General features: G+C 29.3%; 1 protein-coding gene across 2 annotated transcripts; it reads right to left on the reverse strand.

Moving 5' to 3' along the window:
- Nucleotides 1–6,378: 6,378 nt before the first annotated feature.
- LOC141667660 (uncharacterized) lies at nucleotides 6,379–18,014 on the reverse strand. 2 transcript variants are annotated; one of them, XM_074474224.1, is made up of 7 exons: nucleotides 17,406–18,014; nucleotides 14,162–14,350; nucleotides 10,607–10,996; nucleotides 9,549–10,199; nucleotides 6,952–8,648; nucleotides 6,785–6,827; nucleotides 6,379–6,667 (listed from the first exon to the last, which is right to left on the reverse strand). In XM_074474224.1, exons 1-5 carry the CDS (start codon nucleotides 17,894–17,896, stop codon nucleotides 6,956–6,958), a joined length of 3,414 nt encoding a protein of 1,137 aa, XP_074330325.1. In that variant the 5' UTR covers nucleotides 17,897–18,014; the 3' UTR covers nucleotides 6,379–6,667; nucleotides 6,785–6,827; nucleotides 6,952–6,955. The 2 variants fall into 2 exon arrangements, with proteins under 2 accessions (XP_074330325.1, XP_074330324.1); XM_074474223.1 differs by lacking the exon at nucleotides 6,785–6,827 and having other exon boundaries at nucleotides 17,406–18,013.
- Nucleotides 18,015–21,580: the final 3,566 nt, after the last annotated feature.

The following is a 21,580-nucleotide window of genomic DNA, read 5'->3' on the forward strand; positions in this document are numbered from 1 at the left end:
CCACTAGACATCGACAACCTCCAAGTTATCTTTCTTCATACCATTGTAGTCTTGGCCATACCGATAAGTTGCAGACCACACATTGGTGTAATCTTGTCACTTATGATGGATCTTTATCTTCTCATCGTGCATTTTCTGCACAAGTTAACACAATAACAGAACCACAAAATTACAGAGAAGCTTCAACTCAGCCAATTTGGGTAGATGCCATGTGAAAAGAAATTAAAGCCTTGACAGATAATTAAACTTGGCAGCTAGAAGATTTACCACCTGGAAAAAAGGCCATTGGGTCAAAACTTGGCAGCTAAATAATAAATCAGAGAAATTTATTTTTTGATAAAAAATTATGTAAGTGCTATATTTCAACCATTTAATCTTCGACTTATGTCAGATAACTATAATTAAAACTAACTACGAATCAAATCATGAAAGATTTACTAGAATTATAGGGGTACAACGTATCCACTACTAAATTCCTTGATTACTACTTATTATAGATTAAAATTAGATAAACAGGAAGCTTTCGAAGAAGAAGGTAACATATATAAAGATCATTTGTTGGAATGTTGGATGGCCGAAAATAATTTTGTTGAAACCAAGGCTCATTGGCACAATTTGTTGAAGCATCTGAATGACAGGAATTTGTTCGAGGAAGATGAGTGCCAAAAATATGTTAGGATACACAAATTGTTCCGACTTTTGGCATTGTACTTTTGGCATTGTATGTCTTACAAACCGATGAGAGGAGTATATATTTGGTACCATCTAAAAAAGTATTCTCGTACCAAGACGATAAGGATAACTGGGATTGGAAACACTGGATTTCCTTGGCTGACAACAATAATTTAAAGCCTTTTTTAGATAATCCAGGCTGTTCAAAGCTTTCTACTCTTTGCTTGCAGGGGAATTCAAAATTTACAAACTTTCCTGATCCATTTTTTAACAAAATTGGAAGTCTTCGTGTTCTGGATTTGATGGGCACTCGTATCGAGTCCCTTCCGGATTCTTTAGGAAAGTCACAAAAGCTGGCAGTTCTCTATCAGAAAAAATGCATCAAATTATTGAATCTTCCTTCTGTGTTAGAAAAGCTTGAACTTCTTCAAGTCCTGGATATCAGAGGCAGTCAGAAATTAAATAATTTAAAGCGCTTTCTTGTGTCCAGCAGTGCAATAAGTGGAACGCAAAATATCTCAGAAGTAATTTCTGAGCTGGCTGAATTACAGGAGATCTTGATTGATACAAAATCAAGAAAGGAAACTTTCAACTGGAAAATTATCTTCGGCTGCGTTTTCTAAGTGACGAGGTTCTTTGGTTACCAGATTTTGGATGATGCTGAGTTGGATCTGTTATTTCAAAGGTATGTTGATTGTTGAGTACTACAGCTGTGGAGAACCAAGTTCAACAGTTGTTAAATTACTTTCGATGTCAGATGCACTAGTATAAGATAAACGTGACAACCACGAATATCTACAGAAGTTTGCAGTAGTAGAGAATTGTAAGAAAATCAAATATATTTTTGGTTCTGTAGCGATACTGTTAGGTCTAAAGAAACTGTATCTGAATGATATGGAAGCACTTGAAAGTGTGACATCTGGCAAGTTCTCTCTTGAGAATTTTGGGAAACTGGAAACTCTAGAGTTGAGCAGATGTTTACAGTTAACCAATATCTCGTGTTTCCAAATTAATTTTAACTCGGAATGGACAGGAATATCTCGTGTTTCCAAAGAAGAAATATTAACTGGGACTGGACCGGAATATCTCGTGTTTCCAAAGAAGAAATGTTAACTCGAACTGGATAGGAATATCTCGTGTTTCCAAGGCTAAAAAAACAAGTAGTACTTGTTGATATGCAAAAACTTGAAAGCATATGGAAGGATCAGTTAATAGAGTTTCCAGCTTTGACTGAGGTTGAGATAAGTGATTGTCTTGCAGTGAAGCATTTTTTTACGAGTGCCGCTAGCTATACAGGATTTTGTACAAAATGATAGAGCATTTGATGTGAGTTATTTTAATTGGTTTTGTTTACGTAAATGCAAGGGATTTTTTCAATTAAAACATACCACATGACATTATTTACAAAATTTTGTACACCATTTTATACATCTAGCATTTTCCTTTTTCTATTAGACATAAAAATTCCAACGAGCTGAAAATTATTAAGAGGCTGTTTGGACACAACTTATAAGGGGTCATTTGTTTATAGCTTAACGGGCTTAACTGAACTGAATAAAAGGAAAGAGAAGCGCTAAGTTCTGAACAAGCCAAGTTTCTTCTTAGCGATTGAGAAAACAAAAGCTTCCTGAACCATTCATACACATTAGTTTACGTAACTCTCTGGCACTTTCTTTATTTATTTTCATAGTCTAATATAATTTTTAATAGTATAGTTACAAATAGTTACATGTTCAATGATAAATAAAATTATGTGATATTTTTCTTGTCAATAAAAATATTTTATAGGATTATTAATATTTTTTATTTTGTGCTACTAACCTAACAAAATAGAATTTCTAAGTCGGATTTTTTTTCTTATTACACATTTATGTTCTTTGTAAAATCACGGTTGATTTTTTTTGAATAATATCCGTCATAAAAAATTTAGATAATAACAAAAAATTGAGTTATAAAGTTTAAAAATATTATTTTCAAAATTTAACAGCATTCAGATTAGCCAAATAACTTATTTAACATTCTTATTAATGATTCATAAATTAAATCATTCAGAAATTTTAATCATTAAGAAATGATGATTCAGATTTGCCAAATGACCCCTAAGTCACTTATTGACTTACAGGCCCGTAAGTACTGTTTGTGTACCTAACTTATAAGTCGGATTTTCAACTTATAAGTTGATAAGTTGAATGTTAGTAATGACGTAATTTTTCTCAACTTATTTTGATTTTTTGCATTTTTATTAACTTTAATTATAAAAAATATATTTTTTAATGTTAATCTAATCTAAAATTCATGAAATAATATGATTATATTTAAAAATTATTTATTTTAATTTATTAAATTAAAAAAAATTCTGAGTAAATGAAATTATCCAAACACTTATATAATTTATAAGTATTTATTTACTATCACTTACTTATTCATTTTAAGAATTTTAAGATTTCCCGAACGGGCACTAAAATAAAAAAAAAACTGGTGGGAAGCTTTACTGTGGGAGGACGATGCAGCTAAAAGTCATTTCGACAGTATCAATTATTCGGTAATGTTTTTCTCAGTTCAATTTGTTGCCATAGATTCAGATATGTTTATCTCAATCCAATTTCTTGCACCAGAACCTGACGATATGTTTCTTTAATCATATTTACCTATTTACCTTGTAAAACCTTGACAAATCCTATTATTCTTGTGAAACCTTGACAAATCTTATAAGGGAGCTGACTTATAAGCCTGCAATAATTTATTGAAGGCTTATTGACTTATAAGCGTGCAATAACCAGAGGCCGATGGCATAGAGAGCGGACCCAGCGGGAGCTGGGCAAATTTTACTAGTTTTTAGTAAAAAAAAGTTTTACCGCTGGGCATAAATTTAAGGTAAAAAGTAAATATATATATAAATATATATTCCTAGAATTTTTTTTATAACACCAGAGAGAGTGTGAAGCGAGTGAGAGACAGGAGAGGAGAACACATAAGCAACGAGGGTGTAAAATTCCAAGTCTTTTATAGTTGCTTCATTGATTTGGGACTAAGTCTGAATTTGGAGAAGAGAGAAATCTAATCAGCAATCAGTCACCACTCACCACAACAAGGTTATTATGTGATTTCATAATTTATTTTTATGAAAACTTGTAAAATAGAGAATGCGCTCAAACTGTTTGATATAATGTTTACAAGAAAATCTGTATATATGTATCAATAGAATCATATAAAGCTTATTTGCTTATCTTGTTTTGCATTCCCTATATGTTATCTTGACATTTTCTTGTAATTTAATCCTAGTTTTCAAGTGTACAATTCGGTTAGTTTATTATCCTAAACTTTTGTTTATTTGTGTAAATTTATGTACATATTTTGAAGAACTGTTTTTTGAAATATGACATGTATTCTTCGCTGTGAGAAAAAAAATTCCACTGGGTAGAAATTTTAGGCTAGATCCGCCACTGGCAATAACTTATTAATGAGTGTTTGTCGATCAAATTTATAAGTTGAATTTACAACTTATAAGCTGATAAGTTGAATGTCGGTAACTACGTACTTTTTCTCAACTTATTTTTTATTTTTCATTTTTAATTAATTTTAGTTTTAAAATATATTTTTTTAAATGTTAATCTAACTTAAAATATGAGAATTAAGATAATTATATTTAAAAAATATTTATTTTAGTTTATTTAAAAATAAAAACATTTTGACTTATAAGTCAAATTATTCAAACACTTGTATAACTTATAAACATTTATTAACTTATCACTTATCAGTCACTTATTCAGTTTAAGTAACAAGTTACTTATTTTAAGATTTCCCAAACGGACAATAAGTTCCTATCAACTCTTCTTATTGACGATATCAAGTTTGTCTCGTCTAATTGACAAATTGTATGCATAAACATATTTTTATCGGGTTAAATATCAAAGTGGTCACTTAAATGAAGACTATATATCAATTTAATCATCAAATTTAGCGTGGTATCATTTGAATTACTAAAGTCATAATAAATATCAAACAGATATCTCAAAATATGTATTTGAGAATTAAAAATTATTTTATGGGGTTATATACATTTTTTCTTAAATTTTATTACAACCAAATGAAAATGTATGAATTCTAGTCATTTATATAATATATTAAGATTTTTAAAATTTTAAGTACTATTTATTTTTAATTTTGTTGTCATTTTCTTTGTTTAAATAAAAACAATTAGTAGATAAATTTTTAAAAATCTCACAAAATCATTTAAAATACTAAGAATTCATAACTTTTCATTTGGTTGTAATAGAATTTAAGAAAAATGTTTAGAACTCCATAAAATAAATTTTAAATCTCAAACACTTATTTTGAGATATTTGTTTGATATTTATTATGACTTTAGTGATCCAAATGATAGTTTGATGATTAAACTAATATATAACCTTCGGTTGAATGACCAATTTGATATTTAACCCTATTTTTATCATTCATAGTCTCATATACCGAAATGAGTTTCGTGGATCTTAGAAAGACAATGATCAAACTTTGTTTTTGGCTTAAACGAACTTCGACAAATCTAATATCCTTGTTTTCATGTTACTAGAGGTCTAACGGGGTTAATTCCCGGCCAGACCTGCACGGATGGCATTTATGCTCAGCTGAAATGACTGGTGCTAGAAGACGATGTTTTCGTGCTCTGTCATGTTTCATTTTGTGAAAACTCTGTTCTATCAACGTGTTTGTTCCACTAATCGTGTATCAAACATTAATAAGGTTCACTATATTAGAACTTGTTGAAGATAAATCAGTAAAGGCCATATCTCACTCTGTGATTACTACACTAACTAAATATAAAAAATTGCACATTTTTCTTCGACGCTATTATAATCAAATGAAAAGTTGTGAATTCTAATATTTTAGATAATTTATTTAGATTTTAAAAAGAATAGTAATTATATATTTATAATTAAATTATTATATAATAATTCTAAAAATTTAAAATAAATATTAAATAATTTTAATATCTAACCATGCTGGACAGAAATCATGAGTGTTTCAAAAGTTAAAGGAAGTGGTACTTGTAACACCCCAGTCCTCTGTGGATGAGATTTAGGAGTTTAGTTCAGTTTAAAGTTAAATTAGTATTATTTCTACTTATATTAACAAATCATGATATTTTGAGGTTTTTTGGTAGGTTTGTTACCCAGTTGCTTGCATTTGGCCGGTAGGTTTCAACTTATTTCGAATACGGATTTGGACTTAGCGCGGTTTTCGCAAAAAACTCAAAAAATTGATCCGGGTTGTCATATATGATATCACAACTCTCGAAAGCATAATTCCTCAAGTTGTCGAAGGTGAGAACACGAATGTTTGTGGTATTATTCCATAATGGACAAAAATCTGGAGGTGGAGACACGAAATACGCTGGTATTATCTATTAGAGAGAAACAATCTGGATATGAGCGGTCTATTTAGGCCTGATATTTAGGCCTGACAGGACATCCAGAGTTTATGTGGGGAATTTTATAACACCTCAGTCACACATCAATGAGAATTGACACAATTCAGTTTACAAGTTAAAGTAATACTCCTACTTACATATCAGAAATATTTATATTCAAACTAAACAGAGAACTTTAACAGAAAGACACTCTAATTTATCACAAACCAAGAACCTATCAAATGATTTGTTTTTGAACATGCTCTGATCCAACATATATTTTGTTCCTATCCTAAGACTTAAGAGAAGCTTTCTTTGCATCACGAAACAACCCCTTAGTTGAAGATAGACAATACTCCATGCAAGTGAGAAAAAAACGTATTACAACATGAAACAGAATCAAATAGCGTTGTACATTAAGTCTACTTCATTGGAGTGACACAAGCAGAGGAGCTTTCATCAGCGATCAGCCACAGATTACAGATGTGCATATAATTGCAGTGATGCAAAAGAAATGACTAGTAGATGGCCATAGTGCTCACCCAAGAACTATCAACAACTTGTACTGCATCACATGATTATTCCGGGCTGCAGTAGATTATAAGTTGTTAGTGCCAGAAGGCAGAAGCTAAGAGGCCTAGAAAAGTAGGATACAATCTGCTAGAAGTTAAAAGAGGACTGATCTCGAAAGAAAGAAGGACATACTCTAACAGTCAAATGCATGCAAATATCCACAGGGTAGAAAATCCTAAGTTTGAACAGGTAAAGAAAAATAAGCTTAAATTCCATTAAATTTCTATTTGAACTTCATCTACCACGTATCAAGTTTGATCTGTTTTTGGGGAAATAATGGAATGTTGGAAGTTTATTACCATGTTAATTTGCATTGCATTCTTCCACGAAGAGGCGTAGGGAATTTACATACTGTGTTGCCAACTCATCCAGAAAATCTCCATCTATGTCAAGTTCAGAGAACACATGATGTAGATACTGAGGTTGGCCATTGCTCCATTCTGATTCTTTCCATTCTAAAGCATTCCACCATTCACCCTCTCCTTTAATTTTCACTACCTCTTTATTGCGCATTCCCAGTAAAGGAAGTCTTTTCAAATTTGGGCAATCGTAAATTACTATGTTTTCTAGTTCCGGACCAATGCTTATGCCACTAGATATACTCACTAACTCAGGCAAGTACAGAAGCGATAATTTTTTCAATCCAAGGAGAGCTTCTTGAGATGCCAAATGAGTTGAGTCTTCAGCTATTAGGCTTGTGATTTTCGGGCAGTCTTCAACTATTATCTCTTTCAGATTCTGTAGATTTCCTAGTAGCAATGGGGTGAAAACGGTTTTCAAGTTTGGGCACATATGCAGAGTCAGTACCTTCAAAGTCTGCAAGCATATTCCAACACCTGGACCGTTCCATATTATCTCTAAATTCTTTAGGTAGTGAATGGCCAAATATTGCATTGAAAGAAGATTTGCTCCTTTATTAGCTGCGCCGTGATTAAAGTTTCCACCATCAAAAATCATTTTCATCTCATTGCAATCCACCAACAAGCAGAACTTCAGCTTTTTAGATACCTCTAAGTTGAAGAGGGAGAGATTCTGTATAGTCCAATGACGATCTAGATACAAAGCATTTGCATGTTCTAGTGCTTCAGCAATCTGAGTTGTGTCTTCCTTGCCATTAATGTATTTGAGACATTTCTTTAATCTCAGGAACTCCTCTTCGAGGTCACATGGGATACGAGATATAAAATGCTGAGAACGAGGACCAACAATGACATTAAAATTCAATACGTTTTGATAGATAGGCAAGTCACCATCGTTCCACGTAAGTTTTAGAAGATTTTGGAGAAGTTCAGTAGTTGGGAGATACAACTTAAGAGTTTTCAGCATTCTAAGACTAGGCAGGTCTTCCAAAATAACCTTCATTGCAGCACTGCACCATACATCCTGTGGATCAACATCTATGCTTAGTTCCTCCAACTGAGTGAGTTTCGATACAATTGCAGCTGGGATTATCGCAACTATTCTCTTGCTTTTTCTGTAGTTCTCAGCATCATACAAGGAAACCTTTAAACAGTTCAAGTTAGTTAACTCTTTAAGTTCATCTGGCAAACAAACAAGATTAGTTCCTTCAAGATCCAATACTCTGAGATTCCTAAGGGCTCCGATTTCTGGTGGTAGTTCCATCAAAAGTTCACAATGTCGCAAAATAAGTTGTTCCAGTTCGAACAATTCAGAAACCGGTGGTGGCAAAGTTTGAATACTCGTGTTTGACATGTCTAGAACTTTCAGAGCCGGCATTTGCTTAAAGAATGAAGAAGGAATATGACTCTTATGAAGGTTTGACTGCAGGAATAACTCTTCGAGATCCGGGAAGCTCAGATTATCAGGAATATCAGGGAGTTTGGAATTCCTTATGTGGATCACCTTAAGGCTCCTTACTGCTAAAGATTTAGATTTCATGAATTCATATTGCGCTACCTTCTCCAACAGGGCAAGTAATTCTGTAATGTCATGCAGAGTACCCTCACTTTTATGGAAGTCTAGCAGTACTTCCATTCTTCATCACAAATATTGAGGAATAGACATGAGTACATTACATATAATCAGTACGCTAGTATAGGTAGAAGTTGAGGACATAATCAGTACGTCTACAAGCTAATGTTAGATAAAAAAAATTACTGTAAAAATTAAAATTTCCAGCAAATCTTTTTTATATAAATATGTAATTTTTTTTTTTTGAGTCTTCTTCCCGTTGTTTTTCTCCGGTTGTTTACAACGTAAACCACTTTACTCCTCAGACCAGCTATATCATCATTTTAGTTAAAATTTAGGGAATTTGATGTAAATGTATTTAAAGACCGGCATCAGGTGAATTTGGGCTGAGAGTGTTATTCCCCGATCCCTGAATTCAAGACCGATTCCCGAACCCATAAAGGGAATTTAATGTAATTTACGTTGTCATTTTGAATAAATTTTGAATTTTTTTAGGTAACATTTAAACTACTCCCATTATTATTAAGATACGGACCTGAATTAGCTAGGCCTTTTGAAAAGTAATATACATATCAATAAATCAAAAGAGAAAAAGGTTTTTTCAATTGGCCAACAAAATTACTTCTTCTCTAGTTTGATTAGTACTTGTACCTTATAACTTATGGTGGTGGAACTTGGTGTGAGTTTTACGTAAGACATTATACATTATTCCGTCGCGTCAAGGTTGTCATGATTTGGAACATCCTATATGACAGTTTTTCTAATTATAATACAAAGTTTTGTGTGCATACATATGTTCACAAATTAGAATTCGTCATTTGTCATTTGGGATAAATATTCAAAAAACTTTGGGACACTTGGCACTGCTAGAAGGTTACTATTGTGATCACACATTTCTGGTTTAACTGTGTCAAACATTTCCCTGTTATCAAATATTTTAAAGTAAAGGTATTGAGCGACTTACTCGTCAGTTTGGCTGGAAGGCGAAATTGTGTGTAAAGAAACTTCAGGCGTGTGGAACTCCAATAGGCTTGAGCAACCAGAGATGTAGAAATATTTAAGGGATCTCAGCTTAGTTATACTTTCTGGTAGCTTGGTCAGACTTATACAATCTGTTAGATTTAGTGAAGAGAGACTCTCAAGCAGTGCAATAGACTCAGGAATTTCAGCCAAATTTGTACAACCGGATAAATCCAAGAAATTGAGAGTCACAATTGCGCAGATTTCTTGTGGGAGTTCTTTCAGAGATTGACAACCATGCAATAGGAGTTTCTCCAGTTTAATCAATTTTGAAAATGAAGCAGGCAAAGTCCTTATACTTGTGTTTGACATATCTAGGACTCTAAGGGCCGGCATTCGCTCAAATATTGAAGAAGGAATGGAGATTGAATCAATTTTTGATTGCAGGAACAAGTTTTCAAGATCAGGGAAGCTTAAATTATCTGGAATATCAGAGAGATTGGAATTCCTTATGTGCATCACTTTGAGGCACCTTACTACGACGGACTTTGATTTCGGTAGCTTGCATTCCAAAACATCTTCCATAAGGACAACCAACTCGTTGATGTCAAACAGAGTATACTCACTTACAGGAAAGTCTATTTGTGCTTCCATTCTACATCACAGAAAAATTGAGTTATAACATTAGGACATTAAACTAGGTAAGAATGGAGTACAAAACAATATTTACACATTCACCTAAAAAAAGATTTGACTATATTTCTTTAATGACTTTGATGACAAAATTTCGGAAGTGGACAAATTAATAATTAGCATGGCACTTAGTACTCATGAAGTTTTGGGTAATTAACGAGTATTAAGTTGTGTTGTTCACATACTCATTTATTAATATGTTTTATAAATGTTGATTTCTCAATGACCGGATCATAATAAAACAAGGATCATCTGTTTTTGTAATGTTAAACAGGGAAGATGATAAGATGATAAAGTTTATATAGAAAGGAGCAAATATTAAAATGCCAATGCCTCTGGTCCTCTAAACTACAGAGAGAGTACTGTTACCTTCTCTTTGCATCAGGTTCATCTTCGTTTCTTTCACGTATTCTAGTTTCAGTCAATTTGTCGTTGTTACTCCATCCTTGATTCTCGGCAGATAGTAAAAAAGCAAAACTTTCTTCAAATGCCGACATAGTTTCCTGTCGAGTAATTGAAATTTCATCTGGACATCCAGTAGCATTTCCATCCTTGCTAGATTGGGGTGGATGATGATTGTGCAGGCCTACATTAACAATCTCTATTACTTGGCTATCAACAGATTGCACCTGCTTCCTAGCTGCACAATTTGTACTGGTGCACCTGTAGTAAATTCGTGGGTGTTCAGTATTCAATATCTTCTTCGTTCCATATCGCCTCCACTTGAAGCCATCATCATAAACAGGCAGCTTGTTATCGCTGAACAAACAATGTTGGTACATAAGTTACCATTTTTTTAAGGGAAAGTAAAAGTTGCATAAAGATCAGAAAGATTAAAAGCTTTGCCACTTAAGTGTAACTTAAAAAATTGTTAGGACTGAATTAATCAAAATTTGGTAAATTTGGTTAACCACGTTTCCGAACATGATCAAGATTACCCACGGTCCTCTAAAATCTTACTAAATCTTCAATTTATTAATTTAAAGATTTTTTGATCTCATACCTGGTACTTTTTTATAATTAATTAGGCTTATATGTGCATCTGTTCTTACAAAACTCTTGGAGGTGAGAAAGGATAAAATAAGTAGAGTACACATTAAAAATCATGATTTATTTTATTTTATAATGTTTTAATAAAATTTTATTAATTTTTTAAGATGCGCTATAATTTTTGAATCGTGAATTAACTCTCGGTCAAATAAAATTATAGATAATCAATATATAACTGTATAGTCAATAAATTATTGAAATTATATTTAATTGAGTGTAATTGATTATAAAGATTCTCTTATTTCTTCTACCACCACTTCATACATGCATGCATGCATGTTATTTATCTTTAACCTAAATTTAAATTCTAAAAACGAGTTCATACATTATTAATAATATAAACAAGTGAATGTGTTAACTAAATACGTCATATCAATAACATATCTCCGTGTCGTGTAAATTTAGATATCGAATCAACTCTCATATGCTAACATCAACAATATGCTAAACATAATACAATATAACTTCGATACTTTAGAGGCTCTAGGAGGGAGTAAGCATTTATATAAGATGTGGCAGCGAAACTTATATCAATCCAATTAAATTTGTGTATATTTACAATTCAAGTCCTTAACTTATTCAACAAAACAACGAGTACAATAGAGTGCTAAAAAGAATAACACCAAATGAAGATAATGAAAAATTAATGGTGGTATTTGATATCTAAATTGACTCCGTTCATCCAATAACTCGTAAAGAAGAGTTATTAAGTATAAGCATAAATATGGATAAGAAAGAGAAGAGAGGATAAACTAGCGGAAGAGAGATCGCCAAAGGCAGCTATGACGAAAAAAGTAATGGAATGAGGTTGAGGGGATATATGAATACATATTTCTGCATATATTAAAATAAAATAAATGTGTTATTGTGGTTAGCACTTTAGGTAGGTATTTATGGTTTGTATAACCAAACATAAGTATATTGGCTATTTTCTCTTATTTTATAAATAAGTGGTAATACATTTAAATGAATATAGAGTTTATCGTACAAAAATATATCGTCAATTCAAATGATTTTCGTTACACCCTATCAATAATAATTTATCACACGATTTGACACATAGTTATAGAGATAGTTTGTAACTAATTAATTAAAAGCCAAAAAAATTTTTTAACTAATTATTCAATTAAATTTGAGTTCAATCATTTTAAATATATTTAGTGTAACGTAAAAAATAAAAAATTAATCATTGAATCTGAAGGTAGACTTGTTTTCATGTTTTATTCGTTGTTCTAAACTGGCCGGTGGCCTTATAGGCCGGTAGTACTTAGACTGGATTCATTTAAATTCTAGCTGATTTTTCTATACTCCGATAATAACCTAGTTTTGAGCCAAATTAGGGTCATAATTGGATAACTTGGCAGCGTTCCAACTCCGATTATACATTAAAAGTCCAAAAAATGAAGAAAGTAAATATATAAAATTAAGCAAACATATAACATAAGAAAAAATTACTATAATACATCATTTGGGTCCAACTGCCCAAAATTTCTAAAGGCGCGGAGTTCCTCCCAAAACAATCTCGAAATACGCATGGGAGAGACGCGTATTTATCTTTTTAAATTTTTATAAAGGATACACATGCGTGTTCAAAAGCTTTTGGTACAAAAGGAATAAGCATCCTAATGATGCATATTTCATAAATCCAAAAGTGAACACACATGTGTGGTATATGTGTTCTTTGTTAAATTTTGAAAATGTGAATACGCATCTACCAAATATGTATTCTTTAGTATTTTGGATGAAACTCCGCGCTTTTATATATTTTGGACATTTCAAGTATAAAAGTAAATATTTTGGTATAACACACATAACATAATTATTTAATATTCTTTTAAAATTCATCATTCGTTATATTATATAGTGTATATGTATCCTATTATATACAAAATTAATGATTTTTACCATTTTATTCTCAATTTTCAACCGTTAATATGAACTAATTAATAATTTTTTATTTAAGAACATATATATGGAAAAGAATAACAATAATTTTTTTTTATTTAGGAACATATATGTTGCGTATATGTATGCACATCATTAACATGCGTACACACAAAAAGAGAAAATCAATACGCATGCTAGTCATGCGTCTTTTTTATTAAATTTTAAAAATCTAAATATGCATCTCACATATGCGCGTTGGTATTTTAAGCGGAACATCCCGCCTATAGGTGGTTTAGAAATTCTGCCCCTAAAATGAATATTTTTGTATAATACCTTTATTTAATGATGAGTAAATATGAACTTTATTCGGTTAGGTCCATTAATTTTTTTTATATAAAATATCAACATTACAAAATTTAACATATTTTTCATTGATTATATTACTTTTATTTTGTTTGATTTGTCTTATAGAATTGAAATCCAAGTAGTTAAAAGGTAATTATAAATAAACTCTAGTTTTATAGGCGTAGTGTTTTTTTCTTGAGTAAGTATGCATGTTAGTTGTATCTTTTAAAATTGAGGTTAGGTGTGTTTGTAATTCTGTGTTTGTTATAAAGTTATTTATTTTATTTTGTAGATATATAAGTTAGGCGGTGTCTGTGTATTTGTTTGTAATACTCAGTGCCTATTCGTCTGTAGGTGTTCAAGTTGAGTTTAAGTTTTTAATGCAATGATATCCATTTCAAAAATTTAACATCTGTTGCTTGTAGTCGTACGTGTTTAAAGGGATTTTTAATATCTGTTGTTGCAGTCTCTATGACCCACTGTAAGTGATTTTAGTTATGTTTAAAGAGGTATGACATCATAATTAGGCAATAGGATCATATATATTATAAATTTTGTAAAGTATTGTAGTTCGTAGGCTAATATGTAATACGTTACAAAATTAAAACTAAAATTTTTATACTAATCAGTCATCACACTCACCTTGAATTAGAATTTTGACTCTCCAAGTCTTGACGCAACACGTATTGCACAATTTTTTGAACAGATATCGGAGGAGGCCGGTCATGAGACTTTCTAGGATCGAAGAGTACCAATTTACTCGGGGACGTTTCACGTTTAACATTTTCAACAATCTTCGTAATATGGATGGGCTCCAACTTGTCAACATATCTGCATAGGAAAGTTTGGGAGGAACACTTCCATGCTTATAAAAACAGCTATATTTTGAGATGTGTGTTGAGAAAAAATAAGCTCAAATACAAAAAATAGAACATGTATTGTGGGACATGTACCAAACTCATAAAATTTAGTGCTTATAAGGGCACACATTACAATAATCACTAACTCCCATGAGTTTGGTGCATTTTGATGGGTCCTCTAATTATAAATGTTGATGAACCCCCTACATTTAAAACAACTCCATCAATAAAAATACACCAAACTCATAAAATTTAGTATTTATTATATGCACTTGAGCACACATTAGAAAGACCATATGTAAAATTATCTTTACATAGGCAACCGTAACGCCATTAACTAGAATCATTATTTTTGCGATCTCTCCTTCTTAACTCTTTCCATTTCTGTTCGATTGTTATCTATAGTTATTAAATAAAAACAAAGTACAGCTAATATCATCGCTTATGTGTTAACCTCTCCTTTAAAAGTTTATATCATCAAATCATATGTGTCAAAGAAGAGTTTATATCATCAAATCATATGTGTCAAACTCTCATTAATATGATGATGTCATCATCAACTAACAATTCTCTCATCTCCTCATTTAATTATTTTCATTCAAATCTCTCTGTCTCCCTATTTTCATTTATTACCTCCACTTATTCTCTCTCTTACTTATTTATCATTATCTTTCTTCCTCATTTTTATACTCTTAAATTAATAATTTCAATAATTCTATTTCCATCACTAATTTTATCTTATTAAAAATTAATTTTATTTACACAAATATTTATTATTATATTTTTATATTTTAATAAAAAGTTGATAATCAATATTTGTAATTTGGGTAATATTATTTTTTAAGTTTCTATATTTATGATTTTATTCAATTCTCATTATTATGTTTTAAAATATTGTATTGATATATATTCAAAATAAGCTTTTTTTAAATAATTTTCAGAAAATAATTAAAATATAACCGGGAATATGCCCGGGAACTAATCTAGTTAATTAATAACTCAACATAACAATTTTTGAAAGCCCTTTTTCCATCACTCTTTCACCGCCGTTGATAACGTCACAAATTTTGTTTGATGATCAATTTTTATAGGTATAATTAGAACCACTTGCACCCGGAATAGTGTCTAGGATTTTATGTGCCCCGGTATAAAACTGATAAAAGTGCCCCTAATTCTAATTATCAAAAATAATACTAGAAAATAATACAATAATAAAAATTATTAAAAATTTATATTTTTAAAATAATTATAATTAATTTAAAATTAAAAAAATATTACAAGTATAGTAAGATAAAGTAATTATAAATAATAAGATAATCACATAAAACATAATTCATATGTAAACTTATTTAAATTTATATATAAACATTAATTAATTAATTAATTTTTTAAATTAATTTTTTAAATTAATTTTTTTATTTAATATGTGAATATTACTATAATTTAAAATAAACTAATCATCTAAAAATTGTATTATTTAAAAATTATATAATGTACAAGTTGTTTAAGAAAAAAATGCTATTCCCCTTGTATTTTATTATCACCAGTAGTACTTATCAAAAATAATTGACATTCTCACTCTTCTAGTAATTGTTTTACTAATTTTTGTTACTTATTTAATATTTAGGATTAATTTTTTTTAATATTTTATTGTAGATAATAATTTATAATTATTTTATATTTACTATTTTTAAACTTTCTTCTATTTATATATTTTTTATAATTTTTATTGAAAAAGAAAGTTATACTTGTTTTTATTTTTTAAAACAAAGAAATATATATATATACACTTATATCTTGAAAATGTGCCCCAAATTTCAGGGTCATGTTACATCGAACATTTGGAAAACCCACCCTGGGACCCGGCTTGGCTTGCACCTTTTATTTCCCTAGAGTGTAACAGGACTAAGTGCAAAGACTTGTTACATTTTTATTTTGAATTTTCTGAATGAGCACACAATAAAGATATGTGTCAAAATTTGATTGATTTTTTAAAGATATGAGCATTTATATCAATTCCACCAAAAAAATACTCAAAATTTATAGAATTTAGTGTTTAATATATGCTCATGGACACACACTAAATAAACCCTCTTTATTTTTACTAGGTGTCCGTTTGAAAAATCTTAAAATAAGTAACTTATGACTTAAATCGAATAGGTGACTGATAAGTGATAAGTTGATAAATGCTTATAAGTTATACAAGTCTTGAGATAATTTAACTTATAAGTCAGTTTTTTTTATTTAAATAAACTAAAATAAATAATTTTTAAATATTATTATCTTAATTCTTATATTTTAAGTTAGATTAACATTTAGAAAAAATATATTTTAAAAATAAAATTGATAAAAAACGAAAAATCAAAAATAAGTTGAGAAAAAATACGTCATTACTAACATTCAACTTATCAGTTTATAAGTTGTAAATTCAACTTATAAATTGGGTCGACAAACACTCGCCAATAAGTTGTTACGGGTTTATAAGTCAATAAGTTGACTTAAACGATTTGCCAAACAGGCCCAAAGTCTAACAAGTCTAAGTGCAAAGACTTGTGGTATAATCTCAGAATATATAAAAGTAAAGCACAAGAGAAAATTTATTAATTTAGCGTACAATTTCACAATACTCAATGAAAATAATGAATCAAGGAAAGATGTTCGTTTTCTGGTTCTTGTTATACCCAAAAATTAATAATGATGTTTGGATGGTGTGAAAGGTACACACTCAAGGTATTCCTGTTACATCTTTCTTTGTAAGAGGCTTTGCACACAACTCTATGAAATCCTTACAAAGCCTTAGGACCTGCACATTTCTCTTTTTTTTTTTTTATTTGACCTTTGATTTTTTAAATACATTTTAAATTGATTTGATCAAATAGTTAAGATAATTTTTTTTTTTATCATTTTTTTCTCTTAATGAAAATATTTAACTGATACTAAAATTTAGATTTTTTTAAATAAAATTTTAGTTATAAAAGTCAAATGACAAAGTGAGGAGTACAGTATAAGAAATGGTGTTTAGTTACCTTGTTTGTTGTTGTGGCAAATGGTATCCCGAAAGGTTTCTGATTTCAGACGTTAATGCTGCTTTCCAAGTTCCTACCTTGCTGTTCTCCATTTCCTTAAATCTTGTGAAAGCGGTGCCAAATTCACCAGTTTGATGGCTCACCTCTACCGGATCAACGTGGTAAAATATCACCACCACTTTCCTCTTGGATCCCAGTATTTCAACAAGCTCATCTAGGCACCACTCGGAAGAAGCATAGTTCTCAGAGAGAACTACAATTACAATCTTAGACTGCTTGATTCTTTCAGGCATTAGTGAGTACAATGCATCTCCTCCCAACTCACTGTCACAGTAAATAGTTGAGATTAAATCTGATTTTAAGGCCGTGCAGAGATGATCCACAAATATTTTGGTTGTACCTGTATTTCTATAACTCAAATACACATCGTAACTGGACAAAGGAGGGACAGAAATGCCGATCTTATCTGAATTAAAACTAGAATCAGCCATATATGATGAGCAACTGAACTACAGCCGGTCTTTATTTATTGAGGGAGACAAGAGAGCTTAGTAGGTCTTAATTACAAACTACAAAGCATTGAATATCGATTTACGCGTCGTGGTTGATAAGATTCCATCATCTCGTACAGCTGGATAGTAGATACTTCCTACTCCCTCCTTCCCGGTCCCCGTCATCTGTATACAAATGATTTGGGTAGGAGGACAATAAATATAATAAAATAATATTATTTTTGTTAAAATATTTGAAATGAGACAGAAAGAAAAAATGTAATTTAGTGAGAAAAAATATAAAATTAGTTAAAGTGATGGAATATTTAATGAAAAAAGTGAGCATAGTGGTAGAAAGTAGTGGGTGTAATTGATTTTTATATTATAAATTTTTTACTATTTTTGATAATTTGAAATTTATAAAATTGAATGGAATATCAAAAAAGGAAAGTGTATAAAAATGAATGGGACATAGAGAGTATATGTTTGTCTTTTTTATTTGTCTTGCAAAGTGTTTCTACTGGCTAATTAAAAATAAAATTTTAATATTTTTAAATTAAAATACAGAAAAATATTCCTAAGTACGTACTTAGGGACTTGCCAAAATATATAGTGTATTTTTAATGATATAATTGTAATTTTTTAAATAATTTATGTATTTACAATAATACACCTGGTGCATTTACATTAAAAATTTTGTGTACTCAAGTAAGTTGGGTGAGTAAATATTTAGGAGAATCAAACTCATTAAAATATAAGTTCTCTACTTTTATTTACAAAAAGAAATTTTACAAACGATAACCTTAACTAGCCGGTTAAAACACATTGAAATATGTGTAAAAGTTAAGACTGACAAATAAAAAAAATAGAGGGAGTATCACCTTAAAAAAAATATAAGTTATTATTTTAAATCAATGGATATGTTTTTAAATTTTTTAATTTAAAGTTCTATGAATTAAAATAATTTCAGTTAATAATTATATTTGTTTAATTTAATTAATAAAATATTTAGTGATAAATGTATCCAAACACTTAATTATTTATCTACTTATCACTTATTAACCTTAAATCTGTGCGATGTACGATTGTTTTAAATAATTATATTTATTATTCTTATTGTAAATAGTATAAATAATTCTAGTGGTTGTGGCTCAGGAGCGGGATAAGAAAAACCTAGAATTATATATTCTCACTATATTAATCAAATCCAAATAATTAAATTTATGGTTTAAGTACGGATTTAATATTATCTTGTTTCTACCGGATTTAGTAGTGTACGTTATCTTATTTTTGCCCAATGTCACTATATGGAATGACGAATTAACTTTCCTTTCGGTTCTAATTTTATTTTAACCGGTTCAATAGTATAATTATTTTACTATATGAATAATATTTCTTATTTAGTTTTAACACAATGTAACAAAGCTAACCCAACTACATTTCATTTTTAGCCTGTATTAATAATATCATTTTTTTAACCTGGATAAATAATATATATATTATTTTCTTCTATCCCGGGGTCGTTATACCTACTAAATAATTATCTTTTCATTCTAATTTTGTTTTAGACTGGTTCAATAGTATAAATTTTTTTTACCGTGAAAATATCATATATTAATTTGTTTTGGCCCAGGCCATTATACAAATTTAATTTTATTTGTATTTTATTATTATATTCTGAATATTAATCTATTAATGAGAGTATTTTCTGTTAAATTTAAATAAAATTTTTGAGTATTTTGTGTTAAATCTAAATAAATCTTAACTACATATAGTTTTTTAGCCCATATCAATTGTATAATTTTGTTTAAAACTCAAATGTTTAGTGTGTATTATTTTAATATTTTCTTTTATCTCGAGGCCATTACGCATACGAACGAATTATCTTCTGATTTTAATTTTGTTTTAGACCGGTTAAATAGTAGAATATATTTTCCCATGATGAATATTATATATTTTTAGAATTTGACTAAATATAAATTAAATTAGTAGAATAAGTTGTTTTAATATCAATTAAAATAATATAGACTTGAGTATGAATTAGATTTTAAATTGGTAGAACAAAATAATTTTAGTATCAATTAAAATAATATAGACTTCGATATCAGTTAGAAGTTAAATTTATAAAAAAGTTGATTTAAATATCAATTAGACTTAGAATTGATGGAACAAACAATCGACTAATCAAACTTTTAATATTTGGTTTATTAGAAAAGGTAATATGTTTTAGCTGAAAATATTAAATTTTTAATTATGAGCAATATAATATTATGATCCTATATATTAAAATAATATAGATTTCAGTATGAATTAGACTTTAAATTGATAGAGTAAAATGCTTATAATATCAATTAGAATAATATAGAGTTCGATATCAAATTAGAAGTTAAATTCGTAGAAGAAGTTGATTTAAATATCAATTAGACTTAGAATTGATCGAATGAACAAAAGACTAATCAAACTTTTAATATTTGGTTTATAAAAAAATGTTATGTGTTTTAGCTAAAAATGGTAAATTATTAGTTATGAGCAATTATAATATTATGATTCTATATTTGGAGGAGTTGTTTTAGTTGTAAGAAATAGAAAAGATAACATGTTATAACTAAAAAAGATTTTGATTTATTTTACTACTATAATTCTATTACTAAGATTGATATATGATGATTACCTTGACATATTTATATTGGTTTAAATATGATAGATAGATAATTTTTGCTAAACATACGTGATTACCGATTAATTGTATGTATTAATTTTTGTTGAGATCATGATTTGATTAATATAATCGGACAACTCTTTTTTTAGAGATAATTGGACTACTCTTTGATCAACTTTGTTTTCCATTGTTCTTGGCCTCTTGGGGACAGAGAGTAGAATTGTAATTAGTATAAATTGAAATTGTAATAGTCGAAGAGCACGAGGAATGATAGAGTGAATTAGGTTTAGGTCTATGCTGTCGTGATTAATAATTACATAATTTTTTTATAATCATGTTTGTTTATGTTATGAATTTCTTGTCATTGTTATAATCACTTAACAATTTAACTCTTATAAAAGTAATCATTTCATTTCATATTATCTATCCTCTTTTGACTATAATATAATTAAATTGACTATATTTTGATCGAAATTTAAGATAAATTTATGCATTTTTTTTATAAATTGAAAAATACATTTTAATGAGGATAAAATATATTTACTAATAATATAAATTTTGACATTTATTTAATTATATATTAAGTATAATTTGCAGTCAAAATTCGAATAAGTTAACCATTAACTAGTCAAAACCGTACACATAATATGAGATGGACGGAATCTATTATTATTATATAAAAAATGAAATATTAAAAGTTTTGGTGCAGTAAATATTTTTTGGTACACGATTAATTTACCTAATTACCCTTATATAAATGTTTTATAAAATTACCTTTTATATTTCTTACAAGTATTAAAAAATACAAATTGAAAACTGATACACATGCATATTGCCACTAGATTTCAAACATACAACAAGGCTGCAGGAAAAAAATCAATTCAATTTAGTAAGTGTATACGGTACCTGTTTTTTGTTACACGCTAATTTTACTTAATTATTGTCAATTAATTAATTAGTTAATTCTAATTTTAATTCTAATTCATATAGTTCTTTTGTTGGTTGGTTAATTAGTCAATTAATTC

The sequence above is a fragment of the Apium graveolens genome, chromosome 6 (genome assembly GCF_009905375.1).
Source record: "Apium graveolens cultivar Ventura chromosome 6, ASM990537v1, whole genome shotgun sequence".
Lineage (NCBI taxonomy): Eukaryota > Viridiplantae > Streptophyta > Magnoliopsida > Apiales > Apiaceae > Apium > Apium graveolens.

What these genes read in the sequence shown, in the direction of transcription:
- LOC141667660 (XM_074474224.1), bottom strand. Translation starts at nt 17,896, where the DNA reads ATGGCTGATTCTAGTTTTAATTCAGATAAGATCGGCATTTCTGTCCCT. An exon ending in AGTCAAAATTCTAATTCAAG is followed by an intron (nt 10,997 to 14,161) that starts GTGAGTGTGATG and finishes TTGTTTGTTCAG; the next exon opens with CGATAACAAGCTGCCTGTTT. An exon ending in GAACCTGATGCAAAGAGAAG is followed by an intron (nt 10,200 to 10,606) that starts GTAACAGTACTC and finishes TCTGTGATGTAG; the next exon opens with AATGGAAGCACAAATAGACT.